The 27,363-nt window shown below is 46.6% G+C and overlaps 1 protein-coding gene across 2 annotated transcripts in view; it reads left to right on the forward strand.

The window, feature by feature from the left end:
* Window positions 1-26,983, forward strand: part of LOC117193549 — a 46,338-nt gene extending 19,355 nt beyond the window's left edge. Inside the window, exons 1-6 of one of the 2 annotated variants that reach the window (XM_033398294.1) lie at window positions 14,544-14,575; window positions 25,308-25,449; window positions 25,511-25,668; window positions 25,732-26,380; window positions 26,449-26,824; window positions 26,889-26,983. In XM_033398294.1, the coding sequence (XP_033254185.1) occupies window positions 14,547-14,575; window positions 25,308-25,449; window positions 25,511-25,668; window positions 25,732-26,380; window positions 26,449-26,824; window positions 26,889-26,893 (1,359 nt within the window). In that variant the 5' untranslated portion in view covers window positions 14,544-14,546 and the 3' untranslated portion in view covers window positions 26,894-26,983. Of the gene's footprint in view, window positions 1-14,543; window positions 14,576-25,307; window positions 25,450-25,510; window positions 25,669-25,731; window positions 26,381-26,448; window positions 26,825-26,888 lie in introns of those variants that run through there. The other variant, XM_033398296.1, reaches the window with a different exon arrangement.
* The last annotated feature ends 380 nt before the right edge of the window (window positions 26,984-27,363 follow it).

The raw sequence follows: 27,363 nt of genomic DNA on the forward strand, positions 1-27,363 counted from the left end.
TGTGATTTCGTCGAAACGCAAACGAAGACTCTTCATGGCGATCGGAAACGAGGTTACGCCGCCCTAGCATGAAACGACGCCGTTCTCCGAGTGGGCAATCGCAGTTAGAGCGCTCTCACTCTCTTTGTAGTTTAACCCTTAGAAAACCGTCCATGCCGCCCCCAATACTGGGACCAGTATTAGAAACCAAAGGATGTCACATGTGAATGCTCTGTGAATAAATAAAGTGTTCGTTATGGTACATGTATGTAGTAGTTTAAGTTGCTTGATGGCAACGAGTAACATTTATTTGATAAGTATGTTGGACTTAAAATTATAACAGCTCCAAGTTTTACAAGTATGTTTGTGAATAATTATATGCGTGTACGTCTGATGCGTGGCTGAACTGACAACTGACTATCTCTCTCTCTTGCTATCGGCTCTCTCAGAGCCGATTACTGCTCTATCCCGACGACACGACGAAAACACGACCGCTTCGTGTCTCTCTCTTTCCTTCGTTTCCTACATTCGGCTGTCCTGACGGACCATTCGCCTCGGATGGGTCTAGCCAAGGTTTCATATATTCTGAAACTGTAGAGGTCTTATAGGGACCCTCAGTATCCCCAATCTTCTCGACTTCGTACCTTCCATGATTCTTTACCCTAACCACCTTATACGGCCCTAGATACTTTCCTTTTAGCTTTAATCCAGTACCATACTGAGTACGCTTGATAGCTACTAGCTCATTAACCTCATACTGTCTATCTAGTTTCCTTTTTAAGTCAAAACTCTTCTTGTTTTCCTGCTGTAACCGTGCAATGTTTTCAACTACTTCCTTTCTAATTTTTTCGCGGTCCTTGTTCAACTCTTCGATAAGTGATTCTTCCAATATTTCTTTTATTTTTTGGATCCATTCCTATACGCATGTCTAGCCCAGTCAATATCTTGAAAGGTGTTACCTTGGTACTTCGCGGCTCAACACTGTTGATCATTTGCTGTACTTTTCCTAGATGCTTATACCAACTACCGGAATTACCCTGACACGATTTCGACAACATAGGCACCACTATCTTGTGCATCCTTTCGACTTGACCATTCCCACGTGGAACGCCTGTGGCAATCATTAAATGCTGTATTTTCTCCCTCTCACAATATTCACGAAACAAATTGGACATAAACGCTTTCCTGTCTTTTCTTTGACAATGATACACTCGACACAACTATTTATTACGCGCCATACTTTGTCTTTTAACTTCGGAATATAATACGACTTTTCAATGATATCTTGTGTCTTTTTAACTGAAAAATGTCCTTGCTTATGTGCTATTGATATAATCTCATTTTCCCACTGAGCTGGTACTACGATAAGCTCCTTATCCGGATCCTTAAACAAAATCTGATTCTGAATATAATAATCCTCATATTCCTTGTCCTCCACAATACTTTTAACAGCCTTAACCCAATCGTCGGTTAGCTGAGCTTCTTTCAAACGATGAGCTATACTTTCGGTCACCATAAAACAAGATACACGACTCAACGCGTCAACGTGCCTCATCTTCGTTCCTGAGCGATGTTCTATAACATAATTAAAATCTTGTTGGTACATGGCCCAACGTGCTACTCTCAAAGGAACGTCTTTCTTTTTGATCGTCATTGTAAATGCATTACAATCTGTGACAATTTTGAACTTTATACCCAAAACGTATACACGCCATTTCGCTAAAGCTTCGATAATTGCCAGAACCTCAAGGTCATAAGCAGGATATTTCTCTTCACATGGCTTAGTCCTACGGCTCATATATTGAACTGGATGGAATTGGCTGTCTTCCAAACTCTTTTGCAGTAACACGGCTCCATACCCCCATTTTGATGCATCAGTATGGATTTCTGTCTCCAACTTCGGGTTGTACATTTCTAAAACAGGTCTACTAATCAATGCTACCTTTAGTTGTTCAAACGCAACCTGATGTATCTCCTTAAATTCAAATTTAACATCCTTCCGCAGCAGATCTGTCAATGGTTTTGCAATAACAGCATAACCCTCAATAAACTTTCGGAAATAAGAAGTCAATCCTATGAAACGCTGCACTGTTTTTTTATCAACTGGCACTGGGAACTTTTCGACTGCCCTCGTCTTCTCATCACTTGGTCTTATCGTGTTCTTTTCTATTATATACCCCAGAAAATTAACCTTTTGTCGTAACAGCTGACACTTTCTCCAATTTATACGTAGCCCATTCATTTCCGCTATCTTCAGTACTTTTCTCAACTTTAACAAACTCTCTTCTATATCTTGACTACAAATAATAACGTCATCCATATAGACTGCTGCTTCATTATTCTTTACCAAATCTCTCAACACAGCCATTATAAATCTGGTAAACACCGCTGGAGAATTTGAAATTCCAAATGGTACATATAAAAATTCGAACTGACCATTCTGAGTCACAAAAGACGTATATTTTTGAGACTCGACTTCTACAGGCACATGGAAAAAACCATTCGTTAAATCCAACGTGGTGAAATACTTTGCACCCTGCAGTTTCTCCAACACTGTATCCATATGTGACATTGGAAAGTTATCGCGAACTATTTTCTCATTCAGCTTTCGGTAATCACAGCATAGTCTCTTGCTACCGTTCTTTTTCGGTACCAACACTACTGGTGATGCATACTCCGATGTACTTGGCTTTATAATCTTCTGAGCCAGCCACTCTTCCACTTGCTTGTCCACGATTTCCTGTTCACACAACGGTAATCGTCTCGGATGCTGGAAAACTGGTATCTCATCCACTAACACAATTTTCATTTTTATCGGCGCATCTACATTTCTCTGAGGTTGGTACTTTCCTACCATACCCCTAACTTCTCTAGCATGTGCTTCACTGAGATAACCAACATCAATTGAAAACTCCTTCTCAACTTCGTCAATACTTGACATGCAAATGCCTTTATATTCATTAAACAATTCCACGCATGAGGACGATGCTACCTGATCAAGTTTCTTATCTTTATCCTCGCCACAAACTCTACGAACAAATCTTGTTCCTGTCTTAGAAACTTGCATGTCCACATGATCCAGAATAGTCCTTCCTAAAATGGCTTCAAAACCAATATCCTCGTCTGGAATGACATGAAATTCTACCTCCATTCCAATCTCATCGATTTTCACTGGTATCGAAAAGCTACCAAAAGTTACAACTTGACTATCTCCAATACCTGTTAAACATTTCTCCTGGCCGATCAGTTCAAGATTTCCAAATTTCAAAAATACCCTCCTGCGAATTAAACACAAATCTGCTCCAGTATCAATCAAACCTTGGAATACCAAATTCGCGTACTTAATATCCTTTAATTCCAAACCTGATGGAGTGAAAATACCTGACGGCTTATTGACGACTTTCTTATCTCGAATAATGTTCGTATTCGATCTCTTTTCTTGTCTGGTTTCGACCTTGACATTACAGCTTGCAGCACGGTGTCCTGGTTGGCCACATTTGAAACAACAAAAATCATTTTTGGGACAATCTTTCCTCAAATGCGATTTGTCTCCACACTTAAAACATTTCCTAAAATTCTCTGTCATCGACCCTTTCACCGAACTCTCACTTTTATTACTCAGCGGCCAATTCTTACTCATCGGCTTGGATCCGCCTCTAGCTTTCTGGTAAACATCGATCTGAAATTTAAGCTCCTTTAAGTTTCTAGCTTGGTACAGCATTGCCTTACTTGCCCTAGCGTCTGGTATACCATCCACAAAATATTCGATTAAACTCTCATCATCTAGTTTAATTGGCTTGGCTATCTCCATTAACGCATACAAAAACTCATGCAACGACTCTCCTTTTTTCTGCTGGCGCTTTTGCAACATTCTATGTACTTCTACGGACGACAGTTTAACACTAAACTCATCCAACAGAGCTGCCTTCAACGAATTCCAGTTACGAATATCACGCAAACTACGAACGAAAGATTTTGCTGCACCAACTAACAACTGCTTGGCATAAATGAATAATTGTAATTGAATCCATTGAACAGTAGCTGCGCATTCTTCTAATTCCTCTATCCATTGATTGATGTCGGGGTTATTAGAACCAGAAAATTGTGACACACTACCTTTTACGTCTTTTAGCGTAAACCAAGATTTATACTCTGCCTGTCGCGTACCTGGTTGAACTGCTACGGTATCATCCACTGCTGTTACTACGGACTCATCCTCTGACTCTTCTTCATCCTCAACTGGAAAGCCGTGATGTATTTATAGTCTATCTTGCAAATCGCGCTTTCGTCCCGAAGTCTGCAACGCAAGCTCTCTTAACTTCTCTCGCAAATCTGCGGCTCTCAGTGTCATTATCTCTTCAACTTGCATCGTGACGATTTAAATACAAAATAATTTATATTAGCTTATATCTAAGAAAATGTAATTAAATCAACTTAAACAACCTTATTACTGCTGGCCTGTTAACAATTTTCCAGTTAACATCGATTTCGAAAACGCCTTTAAAGTCGTCACTGTTAACGATCGCTTCTCTGTTAACGCTCACCTTACTATGGGTTTACCCTTGTTAACTCTCGCTTCTGCGCAGAACTTTCCAGACTCCAAATTTGACGCACACACACCACCACATCCAGATCTCGCTTGCCTGTCGATGTCGCTGTTGCCGTCCTCTCTTTGTTGCCTTGCCTTGCTCTCGCTGTTCGCCGTTAACTCGTTGTCGCTTCCCGAATCGTCGCTGCTTCTGCTGTTACAAAATGGTCGTCTTCTTGCTGCTTGTCTCTTCTTGTAGTTGTAGTCTCCGTCCGACGCAGTGCAACACAACAACAATCAATGTTCTTTGATTCTTGCTGTTTGCTGCCGTCGTTTTGTCGCTTCTGCTTTCTTTGGAACGAACGCACTCAGATTGTCGTCTCTGTGCCGCTTGTCTCCTTGTAGCTCTAGCCTCTCAGACGCAATGCACAACAACAACAACGAAGGTTTTGATTCTTGCTGTGTTTGCTGCCGTCTGCCGTAGTTTTGTCGCTCCAGCTCTCTTGAATGTCTGCTCACACTAATGCGCCTTCTTCGACAAGTGTCTCTCTCGCACTTTTAGGCCAGACTGCAATTCAATTTCGCACCGCGACCGATCTCTTGTGTCACCAGTCTCGTGTTCGCCAAAATTTCCAAATACACGCACAAATCTCACTTGCAAATGTTGTTGTCTTGGGCTTATCCCGGACGAGCCCCCAATTTGTAGTAGCTTAAGTTGCTTGATGGCAACGAGTAACATTTATTTGATAAGTATGTTGGACTTAAAATTATAACAGCTCCAAGTTTTACAAGTATGTTTGTGAATAATTATATGCGTGTACGTCTGATGCGTGGCTGAACTGACAACTGACTATCTCTCTCTCTTGCTATCGGCTCTCTCAGAGCCGATTACTGCTCTATCCCGACGACACGACGAAAACACGACCGCTTCGTGTCTCTCTCTTTCCTTCGTTTCCTACATGTATGGTCGAATAGAGCTAGCAACGGTGGTAGGATTATTCTGAGGTCTGTGGCAACGGTAGCCGACATAGTTTAGAGACCGATCGTTTGTATACGCCTGATGCTGTTTTAACAGTTGCGACTCTGACTAAACTGTCAGCTCCAGGGTGAACTTCTATTATCCTTCCCAGTTTCCACTCGTTGGGTGACAGTCGGTCATCCTTGACAATTACTAGATCGCTGACTTGTAGATTGTCGGTTTCATGTCGCCACTTTGGACGGGCTTGAAGATGTGATAGCCAATCCGAACTCCAACGTTTCCAAAATTGCCGGATCATTTTCTGTCCTTCCAGAAATTGGACTGTGAGTGGAACATCCCTTGTCGTTACATCCGGCGGTGCTAATAATGAATCTCCAATAAGAAAATGTGCCGGGGTGAGGACAGCTAGGTCCTCCGGCTCCGCGCTTAGTGGACATAATGGCCTGGAATTTAAACAGGCTTCAATTTGTGTTAGCACGGTAGCAAGTTGTTCGTAGGTCATTTTATATCCTGAAAAGGCTCGATAGAGATGTGTTTTGACAGACTTTACATTTGCCTCCCAAAGGCCTCCGAAATTAGGACTATGCGGTGGATTAAAATGCCATTGGACGTTTCGGGCCGCTAAAGCAGGTATTACAGTTGTGGGTAGCTCTCGTTTCAAATGTATTTGCCAGGTTTGAAGAGCCCGGTCGGCACCAATGAAGTTCGTGCCGCAGTCGCTATACATGTGTTGACAGTAGCCCCGACGCGCGATGAAACGTTGTAGGGCCATGAGAAAGTGTTCGGTGGTTAAGCCCGTGACCGCTTCAAGATGAATTGCCTTTGTAGCCAAACAGATGAAAACTGCGATATACGCCTTGTAGTTTGTGTGTCCACGGAATCTGGATGCTTGAATTTCGAACGCGCCTGTATAGTCCACTCCGGTGGCGATGAATGCACGAGTTGGCGGATTGACTCTATGTAGGGGAAGATCGGCCATCAATTGTGCTGCTGGTTTCGGTCGGTGACGAAAACATCGGACGCATTGTCGAAGAATGCGTTTGACAGTTTGTTTTCCGTTGACTATCCAGAATTTGTGTCGAATAGTGGCCAGCGTTAATTCGGTGCCGCCGTGGAGTGCGAGACGGTGGGCATTACGCACGACGAGATCGGTAAAATGATGATGATTGGGAATGATCATTGGTTGTCGCTGGCTTATCGGAAGGTGCATTGCATTTCGCAGTCGACCTCTGACTCGTAGAATTTGTTGGTCATCTAGAAATGGGGATAATTGACACAGCTTGTGTGTGCCCGATAGTGCCTTGTTTCCCTTCAACCTCAATATCTCTGTCGCGTAGACCTCCTGTTGAATGCTGCGAACGAGATGAATTAAAGCGTTGTCGAGCTCCTGCACACTCAGTGGTCCAGACAGTTTGTCCCCTTTGGCTTGAATGTTATGTATAAACCGTAGAACATATGCCATGACTGATATTAACCTGTCGTATGAGGACGAGTTTTGGATGAAGGCTTCTGGAGCCTCCGAGACTTGTACAGCATTTTGGAACAAAACTGACGGTTTCTCCTCGATTATAGTCCTGTCGATGTCCTGACTGGGAACTCCGATTGCCGGCCATTGGCTTTCCGGCTGCTGTAGCCATGATGGTCCAGACCACCATAATGGATGTACGGCTAACTCTTGTGGTGTTAAGCCACGAGTTGCGCAGTCCACTGGGTTTACCGCAGTAGGTACATGTCTCCACTGAGTTGATGTACTATGCTCCAAAATCTGTCCAACGCGATTTGACACAAAGGTTTGCCATCGGTGGGGATCTCCATTTATCCAAAACAAAACGATAGTAGCATCTGACCAATAGAAGGTTGCCATAGGTGGTCCTGCAGTGCGAAGTTGGTCCCGGATCCATTTTGCCAGTTTAACTGCCAGCAGCGCACCCGAAAGTTCGATTCGTGGAATTGTGATCGGTTTCGTGGGTGTGACTCGACTGCGTGCAGCTAGCAAATGAGTTTGAATCATTCCGTTTGGTAGCTCTGCACGAATATATGCACATGCTGCATACGCCAGTGATGATCCATCGCAGAAAACATGTAGCTGTAATGACGCAAGCTCGTGGATGTTGAAGCGCAGCCATCGTGGTACTTGAATTTGCTCGACATATGGCAAGTTCTGTATGAATCCCTGCCATCTATCAAGCAGTTCGGTTGGCAGCGGTTCATCCCAGTCCAGTTGTGCTAGGCTGCCATCGTTGCGTTTGATGCGGGCCATCCATGAGTCCTTGAGTATCGCCTTCGCGGTCATGACACAGGGCGTGATGAAACCTAATGGGTCGTACAGTCGGGCGACTGTGGAAAGTAAAGAACGTTTAGTATGTGCGTGACTGATTTCAAAATTTATCTTGAACCCAAAATAGTCTTGATGTGGATGCCAATAGAGGCCTAAGGTTTTAACGGGATCTTGGTACTCAAACTCTAATAATGTCTTATGAGATAAATGGTCTGGAGGTATTTCTTGTAGCAGAGAAGCGTCATTCGCAGACCACTTTCGAAGCTCCATTCCTGCTGATCGTAAGGCTCCGATCAATTGATTTTGAATTTCTAATGCTCCTTCGCGAGTGGAAGCTCCGCTTTGTACGTCGTCCACGTATATTTCGTGTCGAAGGACCCTTTCCGCGAGTGGGTATCGGTCTCGTTCATCCTGCGCCAGTTGATGTATGACGCGAATGGCTGTGTAAGGAGCTGAAGCGGTTCCAAACGTAACTGTGTTGAGATAATACTCAGCTACTTGGTTGTGTTCGTCATGCCAAAAGATGCGTTGATATTGCGAATCCTCTGCATTCATGTCAATGCATCTATACATCTTCTGAATGTCGGCAGCAAAAACAAAACGATGGAAACGCCAATTCAGGACCACGCCGGCTAGATCGTTTTGGAGCGTTGGTCCGGTGCATAGGACGTCATTGAGCGATTTTCCGTTTGACGTTTTACAGGAGGCGTCATATACTACTCTAACCTTAGTAGTGACACTTTCCTCTTTAAATACTGCGTGATGAGGCAAGGTGCAACATGTGGACTCGATTCCATTCTCCTTGCTAATGATGCAATGCTGCTGCTCCTTGGTTGTTACTTTGGTCACCTGGCCTAGTTGAAAGTACTCCTTCATGACTTCCGAATATTTGGCTTGCAGCTCCGGCTGCCTTTGGAATCTTCGTTGAAGCATTTGGAATCGATTAATCGCGATTTGACGTGATTTGCCTAGCACCTGCGAAGGGTCAAACAAACGCTTAAGTGGTAACCGTACCAAATACTTGCCGTTTCGTTGACGGATGTGAGTTCGTTTAAAATGCTCCTCGCACCATCGCTCTTCTGGTGTGAGCTGTTTTGCAGAACCGAGATGCTCCATTTCGAAGAATTTCTGGACGAGATTCTCTAGCCTGTTGTGGTGACATCTAATGGTGACAGCGTGTGAGCGTGTGGAAGTGGCTCGACCAAAGACTATCCAGCCAAGCTGGGTGTGCTGTGCAATTGGTTGGTTCTCCTTTCCTCTGCGGATATCTGAAAGCAGGATCTGTGGGATTACGTCCGCTCCCAGCAGAAGATCAATCCGTTGTGATTTGTAGAACCTGGGATCGGCGAGTTCTATTCCGTTCAAATGAGGACATTGCTGCAATTTGATGGAGTTTGAAGGTAATTGCGATGTAAGCGTTTTAAGTATAAACGCAGTATCAATGGTAGTACAAAACTGCGAAGTACAAGAACTTAAAGCCAATTCTGTAGTGTAGGTACACCTGTTCTTGGAGGTGGTCCCAACTCCAGCAATTTCTGCCGAAATTGGATGCCGCTTGAGGTTGAGAGCCTGCACTGTGTGCTCTGTAATGAGGGTTCCTTCCGAGCCTGAATCCACTAACGCACGTACCACCGCTGATTGACCAGTGTGGGGGTTGTGGATTGTGACCAGGGCAGTGGCCAGAAGGACAGTGCTGGGTTCGTGATGCGTTGCCGTAGCGGAGACTAGTTGCGCAGAGTGTGTTCTCACAGACGAGTCGGTCGCTGCAGACTGTGGATGACCACCGGAACTAGTGTTGGGAACAACTGGGAGAGGCTGTGCAGTGCTCTGAGTAGGAAGTGGGGTCCTAGCGTAGAGTTGCGTAGGTGTAGCCCTGCCAGATGAGTCGCTCGTTGTATACTGCCAGGAGTTACCGGAACGAGCGCTATGGGAGGCTGCGTGAGGCTGTGTTGCCACCTGAGCAGGAGTTGGGAAGTGCAGCAGTGTATGGTGTCTTTGACCACACTGCGTGCAGTTCCTTTTACTGGTACATTTTGAAAGTGCATGGGAACGGCTCAGACAGTTGAGGCATGCCTTTGCATGATCGACGATGGCTTTCCTTGCAAAGCAGTCCTTGGACAAAAGGTCCGGGCAATGCCGAAGATTGTGACTGTCGCTACAGTGAGGGCAGCGAGTGTGTTCGGCAACCGCAGTCTTGGCGTGGAAACTGTTGCCCTTGTATGTTACGTTGCCAACTGACTTCTTCGGGTGCCTTTGATTGACAGGCTGCGGCACAGGTGTCCGCGTCGTGGAGTGGCCTCGGTTTTCGAACACATCGATGCTGACGAGACGGTCGTTGAGAAATGATTGTAGCTGAGAAAAGGTGGCAAGTTCGGCAGAGCTACCGAGATGGAGCTCCCAAGCTTGCAGTGTCGTGCTTGGCAGTCTGGAAGTGAGATGATGAGCCATCCAATGCTGAACATCTAGATTCTTGAAAGCATTGAGACAAACCGTCGCAACATTAAGCATATGTTTTATATCAGCAGACTGCTCCTTTGTCAACTGTGGCAAGTCATACAAACCGTTCATATGGTACATAAACTGCAGCCGTTTGTTGTCGTATCGCTTGAGGACGAGACTCCAAGCTGTTGCATAGTTATTTCCCGCAAGCGCCATCTGCTGAATATCCTCGTCGCGATCCGAGGGAAGAGCTTGCTTCAGGAAATGAAACCTTTGGACGTCGGACAGTTTCTGGTTGTTATGGATGAGTTGAACAAATGCATCGTGAAATGCCGGCCAATCCACAAACTTGCCTGTAAAAGTCGGTACAGGTAGCTTGGGCAATTGCACTGATGATACAGATGGATTTGCTGGCTCCGGATTCTGCTGTACCGGTGGTGCTCTTGGACATACATTTTCGTAGGCCTCTGATATGATGCTGAATGCCGTTGTATAGTCTTCATCAAAGCGAAAGGCCACTTCGCTGGACACATAACTATGCGTACTTGGACATCGAAGTATTAGCAAACGTTGATGATTTTGCTCAAATTCACCTAAGAACCGTTGCAAAGTTTGTAAGCGCGTTTGAAAATAAGCTTTTGTTTTCCGATCTGCGCCATCCTTTCTGAAATTACGCACCGTTTGATTAACCCTCGCAATGAGATTTGTCTGAATAACACTGAGATTGTCGATCTCCACCTGAGGATCGGCTTCGAGGTCGTGGGACTCGGCTGTTGACATGTTGTTGTTATATGTGTATGTACCTTTCTCACCCTTAGTTGCACTCTCTTTGACCTTGTACAAAATACCCACAACGAAACACTTACTCTGGTACTCGGGAGTGCTTCTCTTTGCTTAAAGCGTAGCTTAAGAGAACTTGCGAGTCGTTGTTGTTGGTGTTGTCCGAGCGGAGAGCAGAAACTGTGCTACTGTGAGCGTTGAGTTGAGGCCTTGTGTCTAGAGATGATGTGCAGCAACAGAACGCTCGTTGGTCTCTTGGTCTCTGCTTTGCACGAGAGAGAGGCTGCTGTCTAACCGTCGGCTTGTGTTGTTGTTGTGTGCTACTGTCCAGGCGCAGAGCTATCGTCTGGTATTCTTTGTCCCTGCTTCGTGCGAGAGATAGCGGCTGTTGGATAAACCGTTGGTTTGCGTTGTGTTTGCCGTTTACAGTTGCAGCCGGTAAAATATGATTTTATTTGTACATTTAACTGAACGCGGAACGAGGTAGAATCATATGCGTATAGTACGAATTAAACGCGGTTCCCCCCATGGGCCACCAAAAATGTTGTGAAATCCTCGATACGAGATTTCAATGTTGAGCAGAAATGCTCTGGGGAATCTTTGCGTTTAATAATGTACTACACGATATAGACAATTCGAGATTTATTCATTTGGACTTCAATCAACTTAAACTTTAATCTTAATCGCGTATAGAGTACAATGTAATGGGTAATACGGGTTTAAGCGCGGCCGGCTGCAACTGCTAATTGTCGTTGTGATTTCGTCGAAACGCAAACGAAGACTCTTCATGGCGATCGGAAACGAGGTTACGCCGCCCTAGCATGAAACGACGCCGTTCTCCGAGTGGGCAATCGCAGTTAGAGCGCTCTCACTCTCTTTGTAGTTTAACCCTTAGAAAACCGTCCAGCGTGTACGTCTGATGCGTGGCTGAACTGACAACTGACTGATCTCTCTCTCTTGCTATCGGCTCTCTCAGAGCCGATTACTGCTCTATCCCGACGACACGACGAAAACACGACCGCTTCGTGTCTCTCTCTTTCCTTCGTTTTCTACATTTATATACAAAACCGAATGCCGACTATCGAATACTGAACGAATGCATTGTGCCTGGGCTGGCACATTGATTGGCAGAAATCAGTCTGAAGAGTTTTCATTTCTATGATGTAATTCGGGGCTGGAGTGATTGTTGAATCTTTGGTCTGCCTTTGCTCTTTGGTGAATCACAAAACATGGCCAAATGCCAGCTGGCAACTGTCAATTATCCACTGCCAACTGCAGTTGAAGCCAAGGAATTAGCATAGCCAAATTGTAGTCGCACTCGAATCGATGACTAATTGAAGCTCAAGATCCATAACGAGGCACTTTTAATTAACCGAATCTACCCCCGTCATCTGGCTTCATCTCTTGGCATCTCTTCTAATTCCCTTATTCCACATAGGCACATTTAGGCACTATTTTATGCGTTGTTCAAGAACGTTGTGTGGCCCGGCCACTTGCTTGGGCCTAAGAATAGACCGGCCATCGAGACCCGAAACGTGCCTGGCCACGTACAAAGAGATTTTTGCAAGTAATTTAATCATTATAAACATTGTCGGAGCTGTATAATAATAATCACTCAATAGCAACAGCAAAAGCGGAAGTCAAAGGCGATGTTGAAGCCACACGAAAGTGCTGTGCAACAACTCTTTTTTTTATACCCGATACTCAAAATGAGTATTTGGGGTATATTAGATTTGTGGTAAAAGTGGATGTGTGTAACGTCCAGATCTCTGCAACGTGGATCTCTGCCCGGACGGACCGTACCCCTTCTCTGCAGCTCGTGGGAAAAGAATGGAAGAATTTAAAAACAAAAAAAATGAGTCTGGCACTCCCCAAATGCCAACAGGGAGCAATCCCAAACAGGGGAAGGCAGCGGCCCAAAGGCCTGGCCCGACCCGCAAATCAGCAGGGAAAACCTGCGCGGCGGAAGATGCTAGGGAGTGCCCAAAGGGGTCCCATCCCGGTGTCGGGGTGGGTGGTGAATTGGCTCCCAAAATCGATACCTTGGCAGAGTGGCTATGCAATCCTGCGGCTGCTCTGCCTGCTGGTAAAGTGGCGGGTGATGAGTCACCATCTACTAGTGTCCAAGCCAAATCTTTTACATATGCCGATAGAAGGAGTGCTGGCAATATACTCCGTCGGCAGAACGCAAGCCAGATGTCCAGCCCGACGGACAAATGGATAAAGAAGGTTGAGTGGGCCTCGAATGTGCTGCCGAACTTTGGCAAGGAAGCACCGAAGAAGGAAGCCCCTCAGCCAAAAAGGCAGCGCTCACAAGAGACTCCGGGGCCGACACCGAAGCGCTCCAGAGTGCTGCCTAACACATCATTCGCGCAGATTGCCAGAGAAAGGACGCTGATTGGCGTCCTGGACAAAGGCAGCGCGGACTCCCGGATACCTAGAAACCAGTGGAAGTGGGTGGAAGCGGCACTGGCCGACCGCTGCTTCGAGCTGCTGGAAAAGCAGCCTGGACCCCCCCCCCCCCCGTCTGCAAAGACATGGGCTGGTACCAGGGCTGCATAAAAATCGTAGCCTGTGAAGACGAGCGCTCCGTACAGCTGTACAAAGCAGCGGTAGCGCAAGTCGGGGAAGTCTACCCAGGGGCGAAGCTCGTCGCTGTAGACTGGAGCGAAGTGCCCAGTAGACCAAGGGCGAGAGTCTGGGTGCCCGCCTCCATGAAGGAGCCGGAGCGCATCCTAAAAATGTTGCAAAGATGCAACCCCCACCTCCCAACAGCAGATTGGAAGGTGGTCAAAGTTGAGACGACACAGGGCCCCACAAACCAGGCGGTGGTCGTCCTCAACAAAGAGTCGCTGGCCCCGATTGAGGCTGCCAAAGGCGAGCTCAATTTTGGGTTCAGCTCTGTGACCGTAAAGGTCTACAAGTCGGATGCGGCGGCCGAGGCCCGTCCTGTCGACAAGCCAGTTGAGCAGGACGCTGCCTCGGAGATCGAAGCACCCGACGATCACACAGAGATAGACCCAGAGGGCTACTCCACCGATGGCACGCTGAGATGCGACTTCGAGGCGATGTGTTGCCACGAGGAAGTCGAGGACGATCCGGATGCCGACATTACAGTGGTGGAGAACACTAAAGATGTCCTTGAGGCTCCTTCAGATCAATCTCCACCACTGTAAAGCAGCATCCGCTGCTCTTATTCTCCGCCTCGAAGAGAGCGGAGCAGACGTAGCCCTGATCCAGGAACCTTGGATAGTGGGAGACAAGGTTTGTGGACTAGGGTCGAAGGAGTACAAGATAATTGTAGCTCAACATGAAGGTAAAACCCGCACCTGCATTCTCGCCAGAAAGCACCTTAATATCTTTCTGCTCCATAACTATAGCGATAGCGACAACACGGCGGCAAGCCTAGAGCTGAAAGGGACACATCTAAGGCTGATGTCGTCCTACATGGCCCATGAGGGAAACGATCCTCCCAACGACCTGGTTCGCAAACTAGCCAGCGACAGCGAGAGGTCGGACATAGACCTATTAATAGGTTGCGATGCCAACGCTCACCACACTCAATGGGGGAGCTCGAACACAAATGTAAGGGGTGAGTCACTTTTCAGCTTCATCCTCAACTCAAATCTATTTATTTGTAATCGGGGCAACGACCCCACTTTTATAATTAAAAATCGACAGGAGGTTATTGACATCACCCTAGTGTCTTCCAACCTGTTAGACATAGTCAAGAGTTGGCAAGTCCTTGATGACCACTCTTTCTCTGACCACAGATACATCGAGACCACACTATCCCTCGAGTGTCCGAAACCTAAGGACTATATTAATCCCAGGAAAGCCAACTGGGAAAAATATAGCTCAGCCCTGGAGGACTTACTCTCCTCCAAAGCACCATCATGCCCTGACACAAAAGACGACCTAGATCGCCTAGTGAACAGGTTCACAGAGGCATGCAACAAAGCCTTCGCGGCAGCGTGCCCCTCTAGCAAACCTAGGGGGAAAAAGAAACCCCCCTGGTGGTCAAAACAAATAGACATCCTACGTAAAAGCTGCAGGACCCTCTTCAACAGGGCCAAAAGCGCGAACGAGGAGAGCCACTGGGCAGACTACAAAATCAGTCTGTCACTATATAAAAAGGAAACAAGGAAAGCAAAAAGGGCCTCTTCGCAAAAATTTTGCTCGGAAATTGAGGAAACGTCAGAGGCCGCAAGGCTTCGCAAGATTCTCTCAAAAACTAACCCCTCGGTAGGGTATCTTAAAAGGAATGACGGCACGTGGACTAACTCCAGTGAGGACACACATTTTCCAGGGGGCACAACCATCGAGACGGCACATCTTCCAGGAGAGGGACCGGTAACCTCGATGGATCACATCCTCACAAAACGTAACGTAAGCTGGGCAATAAACAGCTTCAACCCGTTCAAATCGCCAGGCCCAGACCAGGTCATCCCGGCCCAACTTCAGAAGGCCGGGGATACGGCCATCAACTGGCTACAAGGTATCTTCAGGAAGATACTAGCTGTGGGTACAATCCCGCGACCATGGCTTAAGGCAAAGATAGTCTTCATTCCCAAAGCTGGGAAAGCCTCGCACTCAGCTGCAAAAGACTTTAGACCAATCAGCCTATCGTCCTTCCTCCTCAAAACCTTTGAGAGACTCGTCGGGCTGCAACTGAGGACAACTATACACCCTCAGTTGCTGTCAGGCGCACAGCATGCCTACCGAAAAGGAAAATCCACGGAAACGGCTCTTCATGAAGGGATCTCAGCGGTAGAGAAATCTCTGCATCACAAAGAGTACTCACTCATAGCCTTTCTCGATATTGAGGGAGCTTTCAACAACGTTGTACCGGGCGCCATTACAGAAGCCCTGACTGACCTGGGGGTGGACAGTCACTTGGTGATGCTCATTGATCAATTGCTCACATGCAGGACGGTGACATCATCGATGAGATCGTCCGCCCAGTCAAGGTATGTCAACAGAGGCACCCCGCAAGGTGGTGTCCTGTCTCCTCTTCTGTGGAACATAGCAGTCAACAAGATTCTATGTGACCTAGAAGGGGGGGGCTGCAAAGTCGTGGCCTATGCGGACGACGTTGCGATTATCTTCTCGGGGAAATACCCCCAAACACTGTGCGACTTAATGTCCACAAAGCTAGCGCAACTGTCGGATTGGACAGAATCGCGCGGTCTGGGAGTAAATCCCTCAAAAACGGAACTCGTACTATTCACAAATAAATACAAGGTCCCGCCCCTCAACCCTCCAATACTACAAGGATGCAGGCTCTCCTTTAGCGACAGTGCCAGTTACTTAGGGTTGGTAATTGACAAGAAGCTTTGCTGGAACCTGAATGTCAAAGACAGAGTGAAGAAAGCAATGACTGCACTCTACACATGCAAAAAAGCTATTGGGCTAAGATGGGGTATGATCCCAAGCATAGTCCAATGGATATATCAAGCTATAGTTAGACCAATACTACTTTACGGAGTTACGGTGTGGTGGCCGGCCCTATCAAAAAGGGCGATCACCAAGCAACTGGGCAAAGTCCAGCGGACTGCCGCCCTATGCATCAGCGGAGCTCTTCGCACCCCCCCAAATGATGCGCTAAATGCCATCCTATGCCTACAGAGTCTTGACCTCGCAGGAAAGGAACGGGCAGAAGCAGCAGCAATACGTCTAAGAGACTCAGATCAATGGGTGACACAGTGCATAGGTCACTCAGCCATATTAAATACCGTCCCCTCAAAAACAGACTACCAAGTTCCAAGACACTCCCTTCGACACAATCATCCCTCACAGAGACGAATGGCTCGAGGGACTCCCAGGCCCAGATGGGGCCATAAACATCTTCACAGATGGATCAAAGCTGGACGACAGAGTCGGAGGGGAATCTACTCTGAACAGCTAAGCATAAGGCATTCCTTCAGACTCCCAGATCATTGCAGTGTCTTTCAAGCGGAAGTCATAGCAATCAGGGAGGCTCTAGACTGCCTACAAGCGGCTGCCGTCACGGCAACCAAGCTAAACATTTATAGCGACAGCCAGGCTGCGATCAAATCGCTAAGCGCGATTTCCTCGAACTCGGCCACCGTGGCAGACTGCCGCAAATCTCTGCACGAGATGGCTCAGCAATTTGCTATTAGCCTGATTTGGGTCCCGGGCCACCGGGACATCGAGGGCAACTGTATAGCGGACGAGCTGGCCAGATCTGGCACTACAATCCCCCTTCTCCAAGACAAGGAGGATATCTGTATGCCAATGGCCACCTGTAAGCTCATTATAAGGGAGCAATACAAGCGACTAAACAACGATATGTGGCAAACAGTGCCACGATGTCGCACAACTCGGCAAACATGGCCGACCATGGACATGAAGCGCACCTCCGAGCTCCTCAAGTTAAGCAGGAAAAGGTGCAGCGTAGTCACACGTTCCCTCACGGGACACTGGCACCCACGCTAACAGGCTGGGGGCCCCACATAACGATTTTTGTCGCAGCTGTAGAGACGAGGAAGAGGAGGAGACAGTGGAACATCTGTTCTGCTCCTGCCCAGCTCTCAGCAAAAGAAGGCTACAGCACCTGGGCTCAGCCTTTCTACACGACATCTCAGAGATGTCCAAACTATGTCCCAGGAGGATAGCGAACTTTGTGAGAGCATCTGGATGGGATAATTGCTGACAGGAAGTCTCACAACGCAGGAAGGAAATGATCCTATGCGGTATCACAACGGGCCGAAACCGGCCTAAGTGTGACGGGTTCCGAGCGAGCCCGGCAGCCGCCTCAACCTAACCTAACCTAACGTCCAGAAGGAATCGTTTACCATAAAGTATATATATTCTTGATCAGCATCAATAGCCGAGTCGATTGAGCCCTGTCTGTCTGTCCGTCTGTCCGTCCCCTTCAGCGCCTAGTGCTCAAAGACTATAAGAGCTAGAGCAACGATGTTTTGGATCCAGACTTCTGTGCTATGTCACTGCTACAAAAATATTTCAAAACTTCGCCCCGCCCACTCCCGCCCCCACAAAGGACGAAAATCTGTGGCATCCACATTTTTAAAGATACGATAAAACCAAAAACGCAGAATCGGTGAGGATGACCATATCTTCTACAGTGCAAATTCTGAACCAGATCGTATAATGATTATAGCCAGAATCAAGAAAACAATTTCATTCTTTCTCGCTCTGTCTCTCTCTAACACACAGGTTTCATGGTCGGTTTTGTCAATTGCAAAATATGAGTTCAAGGATCTCAGAACCTATACGAGCCAGAGCAACCAAATTTGGTATCCACACTCCTGTGATATCGGACCTTGACCGTTTCGTGTCCAAATTTCGCCACACCCCCTTCCGCCCCCGCAAAGGACGAAAATCTGGGGCATCCACAAATCTCAGAGACTATTAACGCTAGAGTAACCAAATTTGGTATCCGCACTTCTGTTAGATCTCACTATACAACGTATATCTCAGAATTTCGCCCCACCCCCTTCCGCCCTCACAAAGGACGAAAATCTGTTGCATCCACAATATTGCACATTCGAGAAAACTAAAAACGCAGAATCATAGATAATGACCATATCTATCAGATTGCTGAATCTGGATCAGATCGGATCATTTTTGTAGCCAAAAGCAAGAAATCAATTTGCAGTGGCTACACAGCGCCCGACGTCACGCTCAGACTGATTTTCTGTCTCTCTCGCACGCACTCTTTGTCGTGTCGTTTTATATTAGCGGCGTCTGCCGGAGGAGAGGCATACTGACTTAGTATCGGGAATAACTGTAGAGTTGCGGTCTCCGCAGCAACTCACAACGTTCCCCCTCGTTTTTATACCCGATACTCAAAATGAGTATTGGGGTATATTAGATTTGTGGTAAAAGTGGATGTGTGTAACGTCCAGAAGGAATCGTTTCCGACCCCATAAAGTATATTTATTCTTGATCAGCATCAATAGCCGAGTCGATTGAGCCCTGTCTGTCTGTCCGTCTGTCCGTCCGTCCGTCTGTCCGTCTGTCCGTCCCCTTCAGCGCCTAGAGCTCAAAGACTATAAGAGCTAGAGCAACGATGTTTTGGATCCAGACTTCTGTGATATGTCACTGCTACAAAAATATTTCAAAACTTCGCCCCGCCCACTTCCGCCCCCACAAAGGACGAAAATCTGTGGCATCCACAATTTTAAAGATATGAGAAAACCAAAAACGTAGAATTGTAGAGAATGACCATATCTTTAAGACTGCGGAATCTGAATTGGATCGTATTATTATTTTAGCCAGCATCAAGAAAACAATTTCATTTTTTCTCGCCCTGTCTCTCTCTAACACACACGTAGCATAGGCGGCTTTGCTTAGAGTAAAACATTAGCGCCTAGATCTCAAAAACTACAAAAGCTAGAGCAACCAAATTTGGTATCCACACTCCTAATATATCGGACCGAGACGAGTTTGTTTCAAAATTTCGCCACACCACCTTCCGCCCACGCAAAGGACGAAAATCTGGGGATATTTAAAAATCTCAGAGACTATTAAGGCTAGAGTAACCAAATTTGGTATCCGCACTCCTGTTAGATCTCACTATAAAACGTATATCTCAAAATTTCGCCCCACCCCTTTCCGCCCCCGCAAGGGATGAAAATCTGGGGATATTCACAAATCTCAGAGACTATTAAGGCTAGAGTAACCAAATTTGGTATCTGCACTCCTGTTAGATCTTACTATAAAACGTGTATCTCAAAATTTCGCCCCACCCCCTTCCCCCCCACAAAGGACGAAAATCTGTTGCATCCACAATATTGCACATTCGAGAAAACTAAAAACGCAGAATCATAGATAATGACCATATCTATCAGATTGCTGAATCTGGATCAGATCAGATAATTTTTATAGCCAAAAGGAACAAATCAATTTGCAGTGGCTACGCAGCGCCCGACGTCACGCTCAGACTGATTTTCTGTCTCTCTCGCACGCACTCTTTGTCGTGTCGTTTAATATTAGCGGCGTCTGCCGGAGGAGAGCCATACTGACTTAGTATCCGGTATAACCGTAGAGTTGCGGTGTCCGCAGCAACTCACAACGTTCCCCTCGTTCTCTCTCTGTCTGTTTTTTTTTTTGGTTTTTTGTTTTTGTGATTTATTTTTGTGTCTTTTACGCCTTCCTGGCACGAAATACTTTGGTGAGAATTGCAAATTCTCAGCGGGCAATGGTAGAGAAATAAGTGAAAATATTATAAAAGCCGTGGCGGCAAGTGAAAATCGGAATTTATAATTTTCGTGTGCCGATTTTTCAACCGCAAAAAAGGTGCCCCAGGCAGCTGGCACTGCCACTGCTGTTGCCAGTGTTGTTTCTGCCGCTGATGATGTTGACGGTGATGCAATCCGCTCGACATGCACATCAAGTGACAGAGCAGACACTGCGCATACGCCGCATTGTGCAGAGTGCACAAAAAAACTCCCGCCCCACACAGATGAAAGCCAAGTCGCGCCACGGAGGGCGTAACGAAGTGGAGTGGTGCATCTGCAAAACAAGAATTGGAGCACAAGACTGCAGCAAGATAATACAGGGCTTCAAGCAGATGTTTTTGATCGAATTAAATGTAAACCTTAGCTCAGAGACAGGAGAGAATAAAATCCAGATTAATCCAGTACACTCTATAGGGCATATGCCTACTATATAACTATAAATAAACAGACCCCCCGATGGTTATGACACTTACAAGTGCCCCGCAGCCACACCGCACCACACACGTCTGGCTCTGGGTGTGTGTGCTTCCCACTTGAGTTTCCATGATGTTGTCCCATACATCATCATCGTCTTCTCATTCTGCTTCATTGTGATCATCATGTAGTGCAGCAACAATATGTCATTTTCGCGATTTTTTTTGTCGCCATGGTCTCGTGGAGAAGACTCTGCTGACGAGGAGGAGGCAAAGTGCCAACTCATAAATATGTAAGCCGCAGACGCCACTGTTTTTGCTGTTAACGTTGTTGTTGTTGTTGTTGTTGTTGTTGTTGTTGTGTTTGCAACAATTGAACAAACACCCCCCACGACAGACATTGTGCAAACAATTCAGAGATCGCTTGTTGTACGGGAGTACGCGCGCTCTTTTGTTTTTCTTTCATTTAAATCATTCTGCCATTAAAAGGCGATCTCGCATCCGTCGCTGGCAGTTGAAACGAAAATTTTAAATTTAAATTTGTAATATAATTTTTTGGATTTTGCTTCGAACAGTCAACAGACGACCAGTTAATGCAAACAAAAGAGTGCTCTCGTGCCTGGCCCCATCATAATTTTGTGGCCGCATTAACATACGAGTGTCTGCCCTGCCCCGCCGTTTAAAATGCACCAGAAACTGGCTCGCAAGTACAAAAGTAAGAGCAAAATATTGCTCCAGAACGATGATAAATGCCAAAAATTAAACCCGTTCCAGCCGGACATGTAACGAGCGTTCAGATCCGTTCAGATCTGTTCAGATAATGCGTTCGGTTCGGTTCAGCACTTTCAAGGTTGGGGCGTCAAGAACTTGCAGAAAACACGAACAGAAAGGCAAAAACCAGGCCAGACCAGACCAGGCTGCAATTGGGTGCGGGTCTCCGGTTGACAAGTCGGACACCGACACGCGCTAAGCTCTGAAAGGTCCCCAAAATGCATCTATGGTACGAGCACTTATATATCTTTATGTATGTACCTATATATGGAGTGTGGCACATGCCAGAGCCCGAGCCCGAGCCAAAACCAGGGCCCGAGTTGCGCAATTGCAGTGAGCGCCATGATTCATAGGCCCCCAATTAGCTCCAGTCTCACCAGGAGCTGCTGCTGGTGCCAGCTGCCAAAAGACTTCCTTCTGCGCCACGGCCTTGGGCGAAGTGGTGCCCCGTTCGTTCTACGATACGCGTCGCATCCGCACGCACAGAACAGTTTCATCGCTGCTGCTGCTAAAAATACCCGCCAACGACCTTGGGGCGGAGCGGAGAGCTTACATAATTAATTGCAATCGGGTTATGGGGCCTGCGGAAAGGCACGATCTTGACAGGGGGGATCAACGGTTCGATTACCACTTGATGCACTTAAGAGAGGGGGAGAGGCTCCCTTTCCAAAGGATTACTGAACACCACAACATAACTAAGCAAGTAAACATTCTCCCGCTCGAGTACAATATACCCTTGATCTCCGCGAGTACCGTGTATGATCAGCGGATAAGATAAATCATTTTTGAGCATGTTAAAAGAAGCTTTAATTGTTAAATGCAGTTTACGCTTTTGCTCGAACCAAAAGGCCAGCTAGATAATTAAATTTCATGCCCCCCATTACTCTCTCTCTCTTCCTCTGTGGCTGTTGCTGTGGTGGCTCTTCTCTGGCGGTTGAATGCGATCATCGCCAAAAAATTAACATCACGTTCGGCATACAAAAAGATTTTATATACTTATTAGCAAAATCCAGCCAGCAGCAGCAGCAGCAGATCCATACCGCAAAAATGAAGTTCTCTGGTGGATGGGGAACGGGATTAAAAGAACGAAATGTTATGCGTATATATTATACAATATACATAATACAGTCGAAGCGGACGACCGCTGCTTGGCATTTCGACCCATTGACGTAGGAAACCAAAAAACTTAATCACATCATTCGAAAATAGCCGATGAAACAGACAGAACTGAATGATACACGTACGGCCTTTGGGGTTTCTACTCACTCTACTCCATAAGGCGAAGAGGTCAAAATCAGGGCTCGGCAATGATATATTTGAGAATCATTAGCCACTCACTGAGTCATGAATGAAAGTGGAGGAGCCTTATGGGCGGAGAGCAATCAGGCAAACGATGGCCGATTCCTGAGGCATTCCAAGGGTTATGCCACAATAGCTGCCCGCACAAATGAATGTGAGAACTTGGATTTGGCACAGTTTTATCCATCTCCAGCTCCATCTCAATTCAAGATTCAATATTTCCCATCTATTGTAGTGCAGAAACTAGAACAAAGCTTTTTCAATATCCCATGCTCGTCGGGGCTTGTGGGCCTGTCTACATTGGCTTACAGAATATTATTCGCCATAAATCTAAACCTTGGCCAGAACACAAAACAGACCACAGACGGAAAAAACCAGTTGTTATACCCGATACTCAAAATGAGTATTGGGGTATATTAGATTTGTGGTAAAAGTGGATGTGTGTAACGTCCAAAAGGAATCGTTTCCGACCCCATAAAGTATATATATTCTTGATCAGCATCAATAGCCGAGTCGATTGAGCAATGTCTGTCCGTCCGTCTGTCCGTCTGTCCGTCCCCTTCAGCGCCTAGTGCTCAGAGACTATAAAAGCGAGAGCAACGATGTTTTGGATCCAGACTTCTGTGATATGTCACTGCTACAAGAATATTTCAAAACTTTGCCCCGCCCACTTCCGCCCCCACAAAGGGCGAAAAACTGTGGCATCCACAATTTTGAAAATACGAGAAAACCAAAAACGCAGAATCGTAGAGAATGACCATATCTTTTAGACTGCAGAAATTGAATAAGATCGTATTATTATTATAGCCAGCATCAAGAAAACAATTTCATTTTTTCTCGCCCTGTCTCTCTCTAACACACACGTAGCATAGCCGGCTTTGCTTAGAGTAAAACATTAGCGCCTAGATCTCAGAGACTATAAGAGCTAGAGCAACCAAATTTGGTATCCACACTCCTAATATATCGGACCGAGACGAGTTTGTTTCAAAATTTCGCCACACCCCACTCCGCCCCCGCAAAGGACGAAAATCAGGGCCATCCACAAATCTCAGAGACTATTAAGGCTAGAGTAACCAAATTTGGTATCCGCACTCCTGTTAGATCTCACTTTAAAACGTATATCTCAAAATTTCGCCCCACCCCCTTCCGCCCCCACAAAGGACGAAAATCTGTTGCATCCACAATATTGAGGATACGAGAAAACTAAAAACGCAGAATCATAGATAATGATCATATCTATCAGATTGCTGAATCTGGATCAGATCAGATCATTTTTATACCCAAAAGGAACAAATCAATTTGCACTGGCTACGCAGCCCCCGACGTCACGCTCAGACTGATTTTCTGTCTCTCTCGCACGCACTCTTTGTCGTGTCGTTCAAATTAGCGGCGTCTGCCGGAGTGGCTCTCTCTCCTACTGACTTAGTATCGGGTATAACTGTAGAGTTGCGGTGTCCGCTGCAACTCACAACGTTCCCCCTCGTTTTTTGTAAATTTCGCTCTGGCCAAAACGGATCTTCGATCGCTAAGTTCTTTGGAGACAGCCAAGTGCGTGACATTTATCAGGTTATCAACTCTGTCCGTTAATTAAAGAACCAACGCCAACGCAGTCGACGAGCAGGGCAAATAGAAAGCCAAAGCCAAGAAGGGGTCGGCGGCTTCAATGGACTTGGATTGGGTTTGGGATCTCGCTAATCTTTGATTCCGAATGCCAGACGGGAACGGGACAATCGTTAAACCCAAGCCTGCAGTTCTGGGTAATTGAGAAAACATTTCAATTGGGCCACGGCACGCCGCTCTGGTATTGGATCTGCATTAGAAAATGCAATGCGTGTCGTGCCCTTAATTTGTCCACGCTCAGAAATGTCGCATCTAAGATGCGGAATCGAAATGGGAATGGGAAGTCGTGGAGTTTTCTGAGGGTTCATCGATACAGCTTAATGGGCAATGGAACTAGAATCTGTTCCAGGCCAAGACTCACTTTCATTGCCAGTCGATGTGTGTGACACACATTTATTGGTAAATCGCATGAATCAACAATTAATGCCAATCACTTGTCCGGCCGCCACTACACCGGACGGACGGTGCGACGCATAAACAAATCAGTTTGACTTTGAAGAAAACCCCAAATGGCCAATTGAAATGCCATGCAAGTGGCTCTGACCTGACAGGCAAACGAAGAAGAAAAAACCAACTGAAAAATGCAAAACCAACTGTCCAACAAAGTGTTTAACAACAATCAAGGCATTGTCAAGGCATCGGCACTGGGTGTGGGGATCGGGACTCAATTCAATTAGAGGCGGTGACATTGGTGATTCGATCAATCAGAGTCGACTCGGATCGGCCAAAGGAGTAGTGTTGTAGTGCTGTAGTGTTGTACCCAAGCGCCGATTGTTCCATTCCGGTCCGTTTTGTAGAGTTCATTGGCTCACAGATTGATTGGACTGATTGCTTAATAATCTGTGGAGTGCGTGTCCCCTTCGCTGGAGGTAATCACTTCGCACCAGAACCTCGGCCAGAGCCCAAAACTTAATTGTCCATAACTAGAAGCGTCGCTCGTAATTATTTATAATAATTTGTTTGGAAAATGTTCTCTTCTTCCTTTCTTCGGCAGACAGAGGAAACGCCAGCAGCAGACACACAAGAAGATGATTTCACGCCGCAAGATCATATCGCGCTCCCTGGACAATTTGGACGCCATCGGGCAAGATGAGCCGGAGGAAGACGTGTGGCACGATCGCGAGAAGCTGTTCAGGGTGAGTTGTAGCTGAAGTCTGTCTTAGAACTAGCGCTTATCCTTTGACCTATCCCTGGCAGGATCACATCAACGAGGTTCTGGCCAAGTGGGAGCAGATCGACGATGAGATCTGGGCCAAGATCATCGTCTTCGAGAAGAACCGACGCGTGGCCAAGGCCTATGCCCGCTCCTCTGTAATAACCATTAACGGATCCAAGAACGGTTTCGACGGAGTGCGGTGAGTAGACCCCTCCGACCATCCAATGAATGTTTCCTCTAACCTGATGTCTCCTCTAAACAGCATCGGTTTGAATTGCTTCGAGAATCCCATGCGCGACTCCGAGACGAAGGTCATCAAGAAGTCCATTGGCGATGGCTTTAAGGTCAAAATGGACGAAATAGGCAACATATTCATCAAGCGGTATGGCAAGAGCAACATCTTCGTGAATAACACATCGTCGGGCAACGAGGAGACTGTCATTGGCGGCGACATCATGCAAATGCCGCAGATGTTCATCAGCGGCGGCACCTCGGCCAAGCTGTTCGACATGAAGAAGTTTCAGACGAATATTAACCGCGAATTTGCTCGCACATATCCGGAGAGGGGTCGCCTGGAGCGGCAGTGCCTGTCGGCCGTGTCGCTGGTCAAGTCAAACAACAATCTAATCAACACTCCAGTCTGGATACTCGTGGTCAACGTGGTGGCCATGGATATGCTGAGGAGTCGCCTTCAGACGATGCCCAAGTCGCTGGACGCGCTGGGCATGCGGGTGACACTGACGCAGAGTAGCGAGGATCCCTACTCGACGATCGAGAGCCAGGTGGGCCTCATCTACCCGACGCCCGCCGCATCCGATGACTCGCAGAACTCCCAGCACTCGAGCCACTCCAGTAAGGGACGCCGCAGCGTGTTCAGCGCCTTCCTCAACGAGGGTCCCTACGTGCCCAATGTGAGTTGCTATACATGGGCCTAATTCTCCAATTCCTACTCACATGGGCCCTTTCTTCTCTCACCTAGCCGGACTACGAAGCTGGCGGATCCCTGACACCCATCTATGCGGACAAGAAGCGTCAGAAGAGCAGCTCGCATCAGCGTAAGAAGCAGGACGATCCCTACTACTGCGGGCTTCTGGCACGCATTCCCAACTTCATCAAGTCGTCAAAGCAGCCTTGCAGCGGGGCCAGCAAGCCCAACAAAGAGCCGAAGATCTCACGCAAGATCTCGGCCCAGCACCTGCAGCAGCAGCATCAGCAGTTCCTGCAGCCACCGCAGCCCATTCCCATAGCCACCTTCCACCACTCGTACTTCCCCTACAAGCTCTATCCGCCACAACATCGTCTCTCGCAGTCGCAGATGACGCTCTGGGATGCCCGCAGTCTGATCAGCGCACATGGTGGGTTAAACGAAAAATACTTTATGCTGGGAATCTCGTCTAATTATGTCCTCTCTCCCCACAGAATGACCAACACGGATGGCCCTAATTTATTCAACGTGTAGCATTAGTTTTACAATTATTTAGTCAAAGCTATCGATATTGGATCAGTGGATCGGGGATTGGTGGAGTGCATTTCGGTCAGTTTTGTGATAAATGATGCGAAATGCAGCCATTTTACTACAGATTAACACCAGATTACTTTTAGGGAACCAGAGAGATTTAATGATTATGCAATTTGTAATAAGTTATTATTACTAATAACTAATTAAAATTTTGCCATAGTTTTTTAAATCGTTTAAGACTGAGAGAATGTCCTTAAGCCCAATTAGGCGCGACAGAAGGAATAGCAAGATGGGGAATGAGTCCGTCATAAGCAAGTGTATTGCTACTTTAGGCAAGTCCAATTTATTGTTTCTTTTTATTATATTGCTGTATATACATTTCATATGTAAATAAGTTCAAATAAAATATCTATGTAAAATAAATTTGAATGCATT

Source organism: Drosophila miranda (assembly GCF_003369915.1).
Source record: "Drosophila miranda strain MSH22 chromosome Y unlocalized genomic scaffold, D.miranda_PacBio2.1 Contig_Y2_pilon, whole genome shotgun sequence".
NCBI lineage: Eukaryota > Metazoa > Arthropoda > Insecta > Diptera > Drosophilidae > Drosophila > Drosophila miranda.